Below are 16,499 nucleotides of genomic sequence, written 5' to 3'. Positions count from 1 at the left end.
TACAGAAAATCCCTCTCTATCCTATAACGCCAAGAGTGAACATGCATCATGGGAGCTCTGCAAGATCTGGAGAACTTCCTATAGACTTCAAATAAACCATAAATAAAGGGAAACTGCCCTGCACCTATAAAAAGTCATCTTAGTTTGACATAACTGATTTTATTAGAAGCACAGATTTAGTAAACCCCTAGTAACGTTTTAAAGATCCACATCAAAATACAACACGCTGTGAAAGGCCACTCCTGAATATGAGCCCACGTACAGGGCTTTATTATCAGAATGATGCTAAGGCATTAGCACTTGCTTTCATATGTAAGTTAACTGCTTTCTGTTATTTATCAAAATATCGTCAGAAAGGAAGATGAACCGTTTAGAAAAGAAATGTTACACGGTGAAATGCAACCTTCAACATATCCCCAGTGACCTTGGTGTATAAAGGGATCATTTCCTATAACGGTCACCAAGTAGGGACTCTTGCAACAAAGAGAAGCTTACCTCGTACGTCTGATGATTAAAGGAAACTCAAAAGGTAAGGCAGATTTGTTGGGCTTTACCAGGAACATGGACACTAAAACAAATCCGAAACGGGCTCACACATCTCCTATCGCAGGCAAGAGTCACCCAAAGTAACCCATAAACCTGGAAATCACCTCCAAATGCATACGTGTAAATTCCCCAACTGGAGAGGGGTCACTAGTGTGCATGGCTACGGAGCAAGAGCGGCAAAGAGGGAACAAAAAGGCAAAGGCCAGACAAGAAAATTATGTTATGTGACTAATTTAAAATTAATCTAAAAAGACGAGCAGCTTTGGGAGCTCGGCCGCTCATCGTGAAGACAATCAGCCGGTTTGGTTTACGAGATTTGCATAAATGCATTTTGTATAAAAATAAAAATGGGATTCTGCCAGCAGAGGGGGTTAAGTGGTTTCTATAGGTAATAAGTGGTCGCCAATGTGACAAGCACCTGCGTAGCTTCTGCTTTCCCCATTCACTTTGGGCATGCACTGACGTGCCACTGACAGCAGGAGGTCCAAACGCTGGGCAGGGTGACAGAACAGAAGCCCTGAGGGGGTGGGATTTGGGTCATTACTTTAATATCCAGCACCGCAGGCCTGAAGACGGCTTTGCTCCTCAAGAACAATGGGTCTCTGTTTTTCCCAATCCGCTTAACTGGACAGAGGCGAGCAAAGTCCAGTGGAAAACAAGCTCTCGCTCCCCTTGAAATGAACAGAGCGCTTTCCCCCTTGTCTCCATACCTCCCCCAGCCCGTGCACACAGCAACCATCTTCACTTCCCTGAACTGGACAGATCTGCTTACCCAGAACATAATCCTCCATGACACCATGGGGGATGTTGTTCGAATAAATCACCACAAAGTACAACAATTATTGTCCTCTCCCCTGTAAGGGATGTAATCTCTAACCTTGTGGAGCAAGGAGGTGGTTTAGCTAACCCCTCCAAAGAACCTCCCCATCGACCTCTGGCTTAACAGCTATATAGCACTGAAGGCACCGATTCTCCCAAAGACCTGCGCCGTAACCTTTTCTTCCCTGCAGTGCTGCGACTTCTTTAAAGACTGGGTTCCCATCATCATATATTTAGTCAACCTTTCTATGCCGAATAAGCTATAATCGTTAAACACTCTACAGTGAGAGACTTGCAGAGTCCCCCCTTCTCACGTGCACCTAGATATAGTTAGAAGGCTAGAACGCCGTCTCCTGTATCGAGAACAGATAACACTCTACAAACTTTAATCTCCATCCATCAGTCAAGATAGATACTGCTCTGTTTGAATACTGCAAGGTGTGCTGCTCCATTAACCCTTTTTATGAAGTTAGTAGCAACGAGATTGTTAAATTGAAGATAACGTTGACCTACGGTGCAGAGCCCAATAAAAAAAAAATGGTGGGTGGGGAGGAAAGTTTCAAGACACGGCCCCTTACTGGCATACCACCAATGGTTTGATGCCCAATCAAATGCGGAAACGAACAAACCCGGCCCCCTGATTTTTTAAAACACAGGAATGTGGGTTATGACTCCAGACCCAGCAAGGGCTCCCCCCATAGTTACCGCAGCATGCTGGACACAGTTACCGGACTGGAGAATAAAGCCCAAGAGTGACAAGGCACTACCGGGAGGGGATCTGGTGGACAGGGACTGGAAAACCACAACACAGGAGACTGTGAATGTACAAAAGAAGCTAGAAAGAAGTGGAAGAACTAAGACAAGACTTTGGAAAATATAAACTTTATACAAAGAGGGCAGATTCCTAGCGGCATCGCTCTGATAACCGGTAAGTGACTCCTTAAGCCCCATGAAGCCCATGCCAAAGTTATCGCGAGGTCTACTGCAAACCATGCTTTACCTAGTTATGTAGCTGTAAATACTGATAAAATGTAATGTATTACTCGAGAGCATCCCTTCCGTTCTGACTATATTCAGCTTACGCAGGCCCAGATATGACCCCAATCACTGTTAACCCTGTGAGTTTATCCCTTTGCCCTACCCTTCCCGAGCCTGGATAGCCGGCACATGCAGCGCATGTGATGCGTCTCACAGTGAATTCAGACAGAGAGCCCGCAGCTGGAGGCTAGAAACCCTACTTAAACCTCAGCAAATCCTATGCTTAACCCCTGTGATGCTAGATTAAGATCTTCCCCCCTAAAGCAAATGCACTATGTTTATTCATGTGTGCGACGTCCCTGGTGGGCCATCAGACTTGTCATTAGGTCAGGTGTGATAACATTGGTATTAATGGGAGCTTAACATCCGCTAGTCCAGCGTGATTATATACACAAAAAGAGAGGTTGGAATGCAGCACTCAGCAGTGAAATGGTGCACGAGCCAGGGTACCACCAAGTCCCTCAATAAATCCAAAATAAAGAAGCAGAGGCTCAGCACTTCAAATAATAAGGTGAGTTTATTTCACACAGGCAACGTTTCGACGCACAGGTCTTTCTCAAGCCTTGGCTTGAGAAAGACCTGTGCGTCGAAACGTTGCCTGTGTGAAATAAACTCACCTTATTATTTGAAGTGCTGAGCCTCTGCTTCTTCAGCGTGATTATATGGCAGGAGTACATACAGGTAGCCAGAAAGATTGTTCTAGGTTTAGTGAAACAAGCAATAATGTTGCATTATATCAATGATATGGTTACTGATTTAGCCACTGTAAATGTCAAAGTTTCTTTAAATCCATTTGAACTACTTACACAAAAATATTCTCTAAACCTGAACTAGTATGAGATACTGGCAACTTATCCATCATGCGTACGGTCACAAAGACACGCAAAAAAACTTTTGCTACAGTGAGACGAAAAGGTATGCGCAAGGCTTTCGGACGCACCCGGAAGCTGCAGAGACCCCCACGTACCAATGTTTGAGCCGCTTTCAAGTATAAGGCATTATAGAATAAGCTAGCTCTGGGGAGAAGAAAAAAAAAAAAAAGGAAAGTGTAAGGTTTGTTTGTATTCCATAATCTCCTCCGTCGGGAGAAGGATTGTGAGCACAGCATGAGAGAACGGCGTATTTATTCTAACTGGTCACACTGTGACAAGAATGTCATTAATACACACTAATGGCCGGAGCCTGCAGGGAGCTGACAGGGTAAGCGGTAAGAGGCAGAAAGGTTGGTGTCAGGTCCAGGTGAATCCTACCTGCCCTCCCATGCATCCCGGAGCAAACAAAGCCTGGATATTTTCCCGCAGCGGGGTATGTCACATGAGCATCATGATGTGTGCGTCTGAAAGCAGCTTACCCCTGAGCGTGAAATCATAACACAAACACTTTTCCCCCCCAGCACATACCCCTCCCTTTGGGTCTGGCAAGAGCTCAGAACACTGGGGTTAGCTAGGCACAGGCCCCTGCTTGCCTTAAGGGAATAAAGCCAGAGACAGCTCAGGTGCCGAAGGTGGGGGGAGGGGAGCGGCTGGGATAAAGGGAAATCGTGGAGATGAGTGAAAATGAGGGCGGCTGTAACTCGGGTAAAGAGTAAGGCCGCTGAAGTAGAAGTTATGAGTATGCAATTGATGTGTGGTGTCACGCACTCTGTTCATTTTGGTCGGCAAACAGGCGACATAGTAAGCAAACAAGAAAAAAGCTCGCCGAGAAGGGAAGAAGCGTCTCTCTGCCAAAGCCGCTGAGCACATTATCCCATCACACCGGATGTTTGTGGGAGGACCACAGTGACAGGTGGCACACGTGGAGCATCAGGTCTCTGACAAGCTGAAAAGTAAGTAAAAAAAAAAACGGGCACCTCAGTGGACTTTCCACCCTGTCCACACCTGGAATGCCATGTTTTCTTCTTGTTCTTCCGGAATGATTGCTGGCTATTAACGTAGGACGACCTATCCGCTCTCTTCATTGTGACAGCATGTCGTATGTTAAATAACACTCTCCTGCACTCTCTGCCCGTCGCTAACTTTATGTTCTCCGAAGCCAACCGTTCTCTGCAGGGATCACAGAGGGCTCTGTATTTTCTTCTAACGGTGCAATCACACCATAGAATGCTAGCTTTACGCTCTATCCTGACAACGTATCATGCTAATAAACATCCTTTTTATCTGTACTTCTCTTACCAGCTCGCTTCATGACCATGACAGATGTACAGCATTTTTTTTTTAATCTAGTGTACAATCATTAAAAAAAGATGTCACCACAGCTGCTTATCTACAGTGTGTCACTGTTTGTGAACATAATTATTTTTTTAATACAGCCTGAGTGACACTATAGAAAGATAAGCTGCTGTGGTGACAAGTTTTTTTTTTTAATGATTTTACACTAAATAAAAAAAGCTACTATTTCATGCATATTCCTGATTGTTGCAGTGTGGCTGCTCACTATATTTGTGACTAGAGCACAAAAAAAAGTTTCATCCTCACTTTAACCACCATTGATAGACTCACAGTCCATTAGTTAATGTAACTGAAAAATAAAAACGCCGCCCCTTTCGTTGTGAAGATGAACGCATGTTATACATTGTTTGATGTGACTTTTCCTTTTCTCACAGTGGTGCTGCAGGTCGGCACAGACCGGGAGGAGGAACCTCATAATAGGTCCCCAAAATGCACCTTACTCAACTCTTGTTCTCACCGGCTGGTGACCAAAGATGGACACAGCACCACAACGGCTGTCGGAATGCAAGGCCAAGGCTTGTCCTACCTGCGTGATATCTGGGGGTTGTTACTGGACATGCGCTGGCGTTGGATGATGCTGGCATTTTCTGCCTCCTTCCTGGCCCACTGGCTTCTCTTTGCTGTGTTTTGGTACCTCCTGGCAGGGATGAATGGGGACCTGGCACTGGATCACGATGCCCCTCCAGAGAACCACACTATTTGTGTTAAATACATCACTAGCTTCACTGCCGCATTTTCATTTTCCCTGGAGACGCAGCTCACCATTGGATATGGCACCATGTTCCCCAGTGCGGATTGCCCTAGTGGTATTGCACTGCTGGCAATACAGATGCTTCTGGGATTAATGCTTGAAGCCTTCATTACAGGTCAGAGCCAATTCCATTCTTGCTTGCAAATTGTTATGGGGAACGTGTGGGTTAGTGTGACCAAGTACACTGAGTTAAAGTCAACATGTTAAAAAATAGGGGGGGTGGTAAGGTATTCTGTTGTATTCTCATTGATACTTATTACAAAACTATCTATTCCACAGGTGTGTTTGTAGCAAAAATTGCACGTCCTAAGAATCGATCCCCCTCAATACTGTTCTCAAAGCTGGCAGTGGTGGGAAGTCCAGAAGGCAAGCCATGTCTTATGTTCCAGGTGGCCAATACACGGCCAAGTCCATTAACCATGGTGAGAGTGAGTGGAATCCTCTACCAAGAGAGGGGTGATGGGCAAATCCAGCAGACTAGCGTGGACTTTTCATTGGATAGTCAAAACAGCGGGGTAGAGTGCCCCTTTTTCTCCTTCCCACTTACTTACAATCATAGCCTATCTTCAGGAAGTCCTCTGGCAACCCTACTTCAGCGAGAGACATTACCCAACTCTGCTCACTCGGAGTTAGTCGTCTGCTTATCAGCTACTCAGGAATCATCAGGGGAAATCTGTCAGAGTCGTACATCCTATCTGCCCAGCGAGATCCTCCAAGGCCATCGATTTGCACCCTGCCTAATGAGACAGGCTGAAGGAGGATATCGCATCTGCATGGAATCATTTGGACGGCCGCTCCCGGAGCTACCCCAATCGTCACACAGACAGTCGTACAGAACTGAACTGGAAGTCTGTGCTAATGGGCAAAGAGCGGACACCTTCCAAATCTGCGAGACTGGCCTGGGGGAGTAATAGCCGGCCACTACATTGCTGTCCTTCCCCTTTCAGCCATCCTCACTTTAATAACCAAGCTGACCCTTCGCCAAAGGATTTTCACACTGGAAACGAGGGTGGTGTTAAGGCTCCAAAGACTGTTCTGTGATCATTTACTGCAGGACTACATGCACTGTATGGCCTTTGCTGCAGGAGGGGCCTATAGGGCATTGCCCAGCCGACATGTACAACAACGTTAACAATACAGCATCGCTCAGAGGAGTGAGAGCACTCCAGAGAGAAGAAGGACAGAGTAGGTTTAAGGGGCAAAATGTTGTGCAAAAACTGTGGACATGCTCATACAATAACATATATATATGTATGCATTTGTAAAGCAGGCAAGCGTACATAAAAGGCAACAAGTGCAAATGAAACCATGGACATTTGAGAAGCTAAACCTCGCTGTTCTATACGGTTGGCTTATTCTAGCAGATTGTCCTTTTAAAGTGGAGCGCACTATACTCTACCAAGGAGCAATACAACACCCAAGACGTAGAGGTGCCCAAAGATGTACATATCCAACGGGAAAACTAAAACCGTTCTTTTACATACATACGTTTAATACATATGCAAAATATGCTAAAGCACATGCATTCCCTTTAATCTTTTGTTGAATCTGGCTCTGTGTTCTTAGTAGAATTGCTGTACTAACCCTTAACAATTCCCAGCTAGCGGATTACCAGAGAAGAGCAGAAAGAAAGAGGCTTGTTGGCAGAGCAGGAAGAAGCCGAGGGATGGCAGGGAGGCCGGCCCCGTAACATTCATTGCATATACTTCTGACAATAAACCTGAATAAACTGTGCGCTTCCAGCTGATTCCCTGGTGCTGATCAATGTGTCTGAGCACAAAACTACACAGACTCTGGGACCAGCGTTACAATTACAGATGCCCACTAAATCAGTACAGCCACCATAATACACAGAATATCATAAGCACGTAGTACATGGACACAAAATCAGTCTGCTATACGATAGCTGAATATTCACTTACATACCATGCAAGCAATAACATCAAAGCAGACAAAAAGTAAACCGCGTCTTTAGTGAATGGAAAGCTTATATGTGGTAATGCTTTATTATGTAAAATAACACTAACTGGTGTATACCACAGTCCTTGCCCCCCCACCTGAGATGTCCTTTACTATTCATGATTTAAATTTCCAACACCGTCTGGCCCAAAGGGTTAACCTCCAGCCTTCCAATCATCCTCACTCTTCCCAGTGTTTGATGTTGCATCCAGGGCAATATGCAATGAATGCAATCAGGTTACACTCCAACTCTTCATTCACTCACTTATATGAATATAAAACATTTATATTTGTTTACCTTGTTCCTTTCGTGCTGGTTTTTCAAACCGCCTGTCACCCCTGGAAAGGTAGAAAATACAAAAGCAAAATGAGAAAGGGTTCAGTGTATACCCTAGCTATTTTCTTGAGTATTCTACCACCAGAAAGCAAAAAACATCTCAACAGCTATAGTTTCAGATGCAAAGTACAAACTTTCCTGAGGGGGTGATTGATACGTGAAACAGCCTGTGAGCAGAAGTAGTAGATCTGAATATGGTAAAGAAATTGCATGGCGCAGGTATACAGTTATCCTGAACCCAAGACAGATTACGGTCTCACAGTACAGTATACAGCATAGGTGTCAAACAGAAACATACATCGGTATCGTGAGCTTGGGCTATTTGCTTAGAACATTTCTGAGTTGGGTCACATCAGAACACCAGGACAAATGGTGTCACCCCTCCTACTAACAACGTCAAAATGCCAAGTCCTACCTCCACTAGCGCATTCAAAGCCACTTACATCAGCGGTGTGCATAGTCACATCATACTATACTGAGCAAACCCCCCCTGAATCCTACAAACATTGAAAACCTCATTCAGATATTTTCTTCCTTACAAAGACTTTGATTTAAGGATCCAGGCAGCACATCCAATAGACCCTCGTCTATTCTTGGACAATCAATAACGATGTAAGTTTTCCAAGCACGGCAAGCCATGTTATCCAGCAATCCTCCACACGCTCACCTTTCTTCCCAGCTCTGTGACCGGTGCATTTCACGGGCCCCTCGGCCAAATCCACTCTCAACTTCATCAAAACTTCTTTGGTAGAAGCCACCCTCGCCTCTGCCTCTGCCTTTAGGAACACAAAAAAACAGGTTAAACACATGAAAAGGTGCTAAAGGATCCTTTACCCTCACCAAAGGCGTGTTAACATAGAATACAATATTCTATTCTATGACATAAGAGGTTAAGCATTTCGCATTGATTTTAGAAGGAGTCTATACACATGAACCACACAGCTAATGTGCTGTACATGGTGCGGACCTCGTAAAGTTTCCAACACGAGACAGGAACAGAATAAGAACGGCACGATGATCACGTAGAAACAGACAGAAACCGTGGGGGAAACATCAAGGGACGTATCACCAAAAAAACAACCACTGTTAACGAGGAAGGCAGGATAAAACGTATAGATAATGTGCGACAAAATGCCCACAGAAGGGTTATTGAATCGGATCGCGATATAGTACTAGAATGGTTGTGGGTTTGTATTCCCAAATTGCAGCAATGGTCACAGGGATATCACGAGCGGTGTGTAGACATTTAAACACGGTTTTCCCCGTAGACTGGAAGAGACAACCCGGCAGATCTAATATTTTCATCATGTCATTAGAGGCTTAACTTAACATTCAGCGGGCATTTAAATCCCCCCCTAACCAACTAGATGTTTGCAGCTGCCGTTTCTCTGGACCTGTCCTCTGTAATGGACTTCGGAGCAATAAAAAGAATGACAACGCTCTATAAATACAAATAATGTACTTCGCACAGACCAAAATAACTGCGTTTGGCATCATTAAATTCATCTGTTAAAATGCTCTTTACTCAAGTAGTAATGGTTTGGGAGGCACGTCGCCGATACTTCAGTAACGCAGATCCCTGTAAAACGTGCAGAAATTACTGTGCTGAACGCTCATTATATCCCAGGGTATGTGAGAAATAAACTGAAAAGTCACCAGATCCGGCAACGGTATACAAAAAATAAAAAAAACCCACAAAATCACAACACATTATGACTATTACGTTAAACGGATGGAAACGTTAGGAGATTTATCTACACGCCACATTTTTTTATGGAACGAGAACAGCGCCACTCAGTGGAGACTTAACGAAATGCCACAAAATGACTCATTCTACCTACAAAAAATGACTAAAAACATAGCTAAAAACATTTACTAGCATGCTGTAGGTGGGAATCATGGCTTGGGCCTGGTAACACAAGGCTCCTATACACGCACACACCATCCGTGCTACTCATATAAAAACATTTTTTGTAATTGTAAAGTTATCGAATAGATAATAAATGAGGTCCATGTCCACCTTTAGAAAGTAATTGACAGTAAGAAAGATTTTCACTGAATAAGACAGCCCGCCAAGCCGCCCGTACAGACGGCACAAACTGTTCCCCGCGGCTGTGCCGCTACTTATCTGCCGTTTGCCAGAAACGATTGACTAATTTCAGGGGCTTACATCACAAACTGCCTAGGAATGTTGTCACTAAGTAATCAGCTTTATAAAGATTTAAACCATTGCCTATAATTCTGGGTAATTCTGAGCTATTTAAAGGGAAAATATCACGACAATGAAAACTGATTTTAATGCAAGAACAAGCCGCATAATCTAAAATAATGCAAGTCTTTGACAAGCTTTGGCTCAGCCTCTACGGGAGTTCTTGTACATGCTCTAGCACCAAAGCGATCTACTGCTTCGTGATTATAAACAACACAAATTCAAGATGCTTTGATGAATGGGTTATGGAAAAAGGGGCATAAGTGCACATCCTTGCTTTCAAAACAACGTCGCCACAGCAAGAATAGCTCTGAGCATCCACTGCAGATGGATAATAGGCACCCACCAGATTAGGTCACCGTTTTAGGATCAGCGAGATTGTTAAATCATTGATCAACTGAATGAAATCTTGTAAAATAAAAATAAGCCACTCAGATCACTTATAAGTGACAAGCATAGAATCATGACATTGATCGGTGAATCTGAGCAATAACCAATGACCTCAAATGTCACCAATCAGTGATCAGAATGTAAAAATAATCTGCAGTCAGATTCTGCCAAGAACGATGCACGTGGAAATCAAGTAGCCGATTGTCCCCAGCCTTCTTGAACAGCTCACAGACTATCTTTAAAACTGCATGACTGGCTCACTAGACTAATTATCACAAGATAATAAGGCGCTGGATATCTCCTTCACCACGCGCCTGGGGTAAAGTTGACCGTGTGGGATTCCGGTTCGGAATTCTAATAGGGAGCGTCACATAGAAATTTTTTCTGGGTCCAGTTTCTCCTGGAGGGACTGGCCTGTCCACAACATATTGGAATCCTCCAAACACGCACAAAATATACAGATCTGTTCTCCTCAACCTACCTCTGCCTCTGGAGGAACTCCGACCTCTAGGCGCCCCTACCACCGTTCCTCCACCTCCGCCGCTGCCTCTCCCCGTGAGTCGCAGCACGGCTGAACTGTTCACAGACATTGAGAAGTTTCTCTGTCGGGGGAATAAAGAAATGTAGAAACACCATCAGTTGATCCCCAGCTATACTAAACTACTATAAAAAAATAAATGTACTAGATAGCTGGCGTCCTGCACAGAAGGATGTTACAAACTACATAACCTGGATTGTGCACGGTACTCACAAAATGCATGTTGTAGAAAGTTAACAAAAAACATAAGTTGACTGTTAAAGTATGTATAAAAAATATTTTTAAGCAACCATCGTACACAGCGTGTAATATTATATATAATCTCTGTGCATAGTATGTTATTCGCGACAATTTTTTTTTTAAGCCAACGGGGCAGCTGCCATATGCAAAACCAACCTGCTCCTCCTCAGTGAACGGGACAAGTGCCAATGGTAGCAGGGGCTCCTCTTTCAAAATTGGCAGGAACTCTTTGTCCATGAGGTCTGAAGGAATCTGGAGAATATATACATTGATTATCCGAGGAATGGAAAACACACTCATTGCACCACAGTGCTACGGAACCTGCTGGCGCTCTTTAAATAACATTTTCTTTGAAAACCTATAAAACGAATGCTATACATAGTTTGACATCCCATAAAACAGATCCCTGGACCATCGTCTTCTATCTAATGCTTCTGAGCCAGCAGGCAGGAACATGCCTTAAAACATCACCTTAACTGGGGGGGGGTTCATGACAATTTCCCCTTCATTTGCAAACACGGAACTGGTGTGATTTCTAGACAGGCAATAGCGAATGGATGAAATCTCACCTTATTGTCCTTTATGTAAAGTGCTAACATCTCTTCCCGTCCGTACCGATAATCTGCAAGTTTGTACTTTTGCAATGCTGGGGAGAGTGGTGGGGAAACAACAGAGCCCCCACTAGACAGAGCCCTGAGCCTGTAACAAATCAACATAAAAGTGACACAAACTGCAGTGTGTCTTCATAGGTGATGTAAGTGATATCAGAAACCACATTACCGGAACATGACAGTTATATGACTAAATATTTTTAACAAATTAAAAACCGTATGGTATCGTTAAAGGGGAAAGCCCTTCGTAAAACTATATCTTTCTCCTAGAGCACAAAATACAGCGCTGAATACAGCCACGGGTTAGCACTGACAAACTTCTAGAGGCTGTCCCTGTCATGTGATATTTTGGGTGACTCTCTCTACTCAGACACCACACGGAGCCGATTCTTTATGGCAGCGCTAGCGAAGTCCCTTCCTACAAGACTTTCATTAGCAGAGTCCGGCTGGGTGAGCCTTTAATGTTTAACACGCTGTCCAATAGAGCAGGCTAAAGTAACATACAATCGGCTAATACTGCCTGTAACTAAAACTGGTTGACTAAAAAAGATTATATACACACACACACACACATATATATATATTTATATATATACATATACACAGACACACACATGCATAAAAACTCCATTTAAGAGAATGTGCAAATGTAGCCACTCACCACTCAGGGCCAAAATTCAGTGTTTGAGTCTCGGCAGTCATAATGCCTTCTGTTTCTTCTTGCTTTTATCAAGAGGATGAAAAACTAGAAAGAAGAAAAAAAAACACACACGAGTAGATGAACATTTATAAGATTGCCAGTAACTCTAAATGCGATTTACCATCCTGTCTCCTCTTCAGAGAAGTGTCCTTATTAAACACACACTCAGCTGCCCTAATCATACGCCTCGCTATTGCTTAGCAGATCAAATCATATGTCTGCAGTGTTTGCATCGAGTTTAATTGGCCCTGTATATGAGTGATCTCCACCGTGTATTGGGTCTACATATAAAGCAACAGTAACCAAAAGGCAATAATAATAACAAGGAGAAAGAAATTGCTAAGAGCTTACTGATTTCTCTGATTTTCTGCCTTTTGATTTGGTTGTTTATTATATAGAGATCACTTGTTATGTAATTTAATGTTAACTCTTTATGGCACGTAGGCTTTTTCACATGCTCTGTGACTGTGTGGAATACAATACGATGGTTTTGCAAGTGCATTTAATTGCATCGAAATCTGTGCAGCCATTCTTCCATCTCATGTATCCCCTCCCCAGCTGCCTGCACTGAAAGAAGGGAGCATACTGCAATACACATTCTTGCACAAACATGTCAAACGATAACATCCACATACATGTTAGTAGGGTACCGATAAACGTCACGCTTGATTCGGTGGGGGGAGGGGGGGCCAGTAAAACTTTTTTAAAGCCTTAAGTGACCCAAATGAAGTTGATGCACCTTCTGTACATACACATTCAACATTTACTCGGATGCCCTTTCACACATAATGCTTTTGTATCCTTGGCCTTGCTGTTCATCCAAAGAAACCAGAAATATTTTATTTGTATTACAATCAATGAATAGAAGGAACAGGGACATTTCCCACGCAAGTCATTTGAAAGCCACTGGCATTTGTGACGTTTTACTGCCCCCTACTGCAACAATTTATTAACGCGGCACAGAAATCCTTTGGCTGGAATTGCCAGCGTATCGTGGCTCCTTCCTAAAGGGATCCGCATCAAACAGACATCATTATTATTCCATTCGCAGGAAGCCGATGGGCGGTGTAACCGTGCGATACAATGAGCAGGAAGAGACGCGTCTCAAAGTTATTTAACTTTATTTAACTGCGCGTCAAAGCACTTTCCTAAACATGCAGCACTCCCCCGATTACACAGAACATAGCTCCGGTTTCTTACCATATATGTATAAGTACAGTCTACACGTCTATACAGCCGCTGTAAGCACCCCCGATAACCCACCGACGACGCGACTGACAGAAAGTTTGAAACATTTAAGGGAAAAATTTCCTTCTTTAATTTATTATTTTACCACCATTCTGCCACCAGATATCTACCGCACCCACTCTCTGAAATTTGACCACTTTAAAACCTGAAAGCTGGAATCTACAGGATATTCAATAACATCTATAATAGAAATGACCACAAAAGCCAGCTGAGAAGGACCAGAGATGGGGGGGGGGACAAAAAAAACCAAAAAAAAAAATAGGTTTTTTCCAAAGCCATTTTTGTTTTTGGATCTTTTCAGAAAAACTAAGTGTGGATTATCCTCTTTTACAATGATAAATGTTTATTACACGGCATTCAAAGTATATTGCATGAAGACCTTTATGAAAGAAGCACAAATAATGCCAGTTACTTCACTTTTTCATTTGTAATTTTAGGTTACCGGTTCTCAACACGTCCAGACCTTGTTCCATTTGCAACAAAAAATAAAGTTTTAAAAAGCAAATTTAGGCGATTTACTGAATAAGCTGTCCTTTTATTTCACGCAGGATACTTTTATATACGCTGCATTTCATAGCACTTTTCTGAACTGTTTGGTAAGAATTAAAAGGTTGTAACTCTCACGCTTCCCATTGGAAGATTGGGGACGTGACATGCATTTAAACGAGTATTCTCAGCCAGCTTCGCTCATTCACCTCACTTGCCCCCATCCAGCGATACGGCTCATTCTTCCTTTGTTTACATGATTTTCCCCAACTCGGAGGCAATTAACATAATTACGGGGCTGAGAGGAGCGCAATAACAAAGATGTCGCACGCCTCGCAATAATGTACTACTTCTATTGCTTTAATCATGCTAATCACGCCGAACTAAAAGGAAGATTTGCAATGTTACTTCTGTTACTTAGGCAACCAGGTCATGTGACTTCATGTAATCTCAGCCCAATCTCATCTCGATTCACGTGCCATCGCACACACAAACCGTTCAGGGACTGGGCTTAATAGTGAAGGCCCTAAAATGCTAAAGTCCTATTTGGGCAACCACACTGTCAAGCTTACCGACAAAATATTATATAATTATACACACGTACAAATACAAACATACATTCTCAGTCAGTATTTACACACAAATCATTTTAGACAAATTCTGAGCTCTAGTCAGATCATTGTCAGCAGTATTTAAACTTCATAAACACTTTCATTTTTTGGTATTTACCTTCAGAAACCTGGATTTAAATGTAAGGCATTACAAGAAAAAAAGAAATCCCAAACTGATCCAGCCACGGGCTCACCCAATACCAGTCACTCTATATAAGATATGGACTGTGCCGTATTTAAATATAAACATACTATAGCTAAAGGTGTACTCCAGTACCACAGTGACCCCCTGTAACCAATTAAATGGGAGCATTTGGTGCATGCGCACAGGTGTCTGATTACACCCCCCCGGCAGGAAGTAGATCACATGCCAGGAGATGTATTCGCCCTTGTGAGAGGGACACATTTCAGAGGAATTTGGGATACTGCTTTGGGTCAAGAAGAGTTATCACAGAGATCACAAAACTAACCTAAATGTTATTAACATCTGAGGAGGCGAAGCTACTTAGTGCCAGGCCTGATCACGAGCGTTCTTAGAAATGTATTTATTCCGCAGTTAGCCTGGATTGTAAATTTGAGCGCAGAACCTTAGGTATCAGTCTATATGTTAATTTCCGGATGTGCTGATCATCGGGCAAAATACTGGTGCTATGCAGAAGTCGACAGTCCAAAGGAGGAAAACATCTGAAAGGGGTTAAACACTCTGGAAGAAATGGACACTTAGCTGCTCCGATGTATGTTTTCAAGCTCTGACACCACGTGTGCATTACATGCAAATTCCGTGTCAAACACTTTCCATGTCAATTCCTGGTAGTAAGTAAAGAGCGCTACCAGAAACCAACACGCAAAAGAACACCCAGCGGTGGAACCAACAGATCCTAAATGAAATACAGTAATAGGCGCACAGCCAAGCAAAGGACCAAAATATTTTTTGTCATTTTCACCATGTCTGTTAATCCATCAATGCTCTTTTGCATATTATACGTCATTTGTTTGGAAGTAGGGACTCCTTTTAAAATAGAAATAAAAAGTAGCGATGATAGATTACAACAATTCAATCTTGCTTAAACGTTATCCTATGCTGTGAGTTCCCCCGCTGAACAATGACCCCATTTATGTTCAACAATGTTTTAGATTTTTTGGGTGTTCTGTAGTACAAAACTATTTCATTTTTCCCTTTTTGTTTTAAAAAATGTATTTTGAAGAGGGAGAAACTGTTTCCCTTGATCTTTTTGTGCCGACCACAACGTGATCAGCAAGCAGGCTCCATGGCCCTGCTTTGCATATTGCAAGTGATTGCAATCTGCCAGCAGGAAGAGCAACGGGAGAGCAGAGCTCGACCCTGCTGCGGCTCTCCTGTCCTCAAGTGAACTTCAGCTGGGTGTCAACAGTGACACGTAAGGCAACGTCCAATCGCGTAACTGGCATTCCTTGAACGATGGTGTACCACAGCGAGGGAAGTTAGACACTATGTCGGCAGGAAGCCAGCGATGCAGCAATGTCAGGACGTACCTGTCTGTCGTAATGGGATTCTTGCCAAGTACGTCCTAAGGGGGGATGAAAATGTCTCATACACTACCAAAGACTACATGTACTGCAAATTATTTACCTGTGTTAATAAAAATAAAAGGTTTTAGGCAGGTGTGAAAAACGCTGTAAAGATAGAATGTATCCAGAAATAGAGATAGATATAAGTTTAATTTTTAGCATTTCACAAAATGCAAAGCGAGTGAACAGAAGAAAAAAACTAATCAATACTTGGTGTGACTATCCTTTGCTGTCAAAAGA

At 43.0% G+C, this 16,499-nt stretch overlaps 2 protein-coding genes across 8 annotated transcripts in view; one reads left to right on the top strand and one right to left on the bottom strand.

The window, feature by feature from the left end:
• The window catches only part of GIGYF2 (GRB10 interacting GYF protein 2), a 42,308-nt gene that overhangs the window by 22,236 nt on the left and 3,573 nt on the right, over positions 1-16,499 (bottom strand). For all 7 annotated transcript variants that reach the window (XM_053461095.1, XM_053461098.1, XM_053461097.1 and 4 more), the window contains exons 2-7: positions 12,328-12,411; positions 11,625-11,754; positions 11,212-11,307; positions 10,759-10,879; positions 8,346-8,454; positions 7,640-7,680 (exon numbers count right to left, since the gene is read on the bottom strand). In XM_053461095.1, coding sequence (XP_053317070.1) covers positions 7,640-7,680; positions 8,346-8,454; positions 10,759-10,879; positions 11,212-11,307; positions 11,625-11,754; positions 12,328-12,368 — 538 coding nt within the window. In that variant the 5' untranslated portion in view covers positions 12,369-12,411. The remainder of the gene's footprint in view (positions 1-7,639; positions 7,681-8,345; positions 8,455-10,758; positions 10,880-11,211; positions 11,308-11,624; positions 11,755-12,327; positions 12,412-16,499) is intronic.
• On the top strand, positions 1,699-7,129 carry KCNJ13 (potassium inwardly rectifying channel subfamily J member 13). The gene is made up of 4 exons (XM_053461104.1): positions 1,699-2,293; positions 4,069-4,228; positions 5,006-5,497; positions 5,662-7,129. Coding segments are annotated over exons 2-4 (1,125 nt in total). The 5' UTR covers positions 1,699-2,293; positions 4,069-4,227; the 3' UTR covers positions 6,294-7,129.

This window comes from Spea bombifrons, chromosome 3 (assembly GCF_027358695.1).
Source record: "Spea bombifrons isolate aSpeBom1 chromosome 3, aSpeBom1.2.pri, whole genome shotgun sequence".
Taxonomy (NCBI): domain Eukaryota; kingdom Metazoa; phylum Chordata; class Amphibia; order Anura; family Pelobatidae; genus Spea; species Spea bombifrons.
This window is presented reverse-complemented; position numbering and strand designations above follow the sequence as displayed.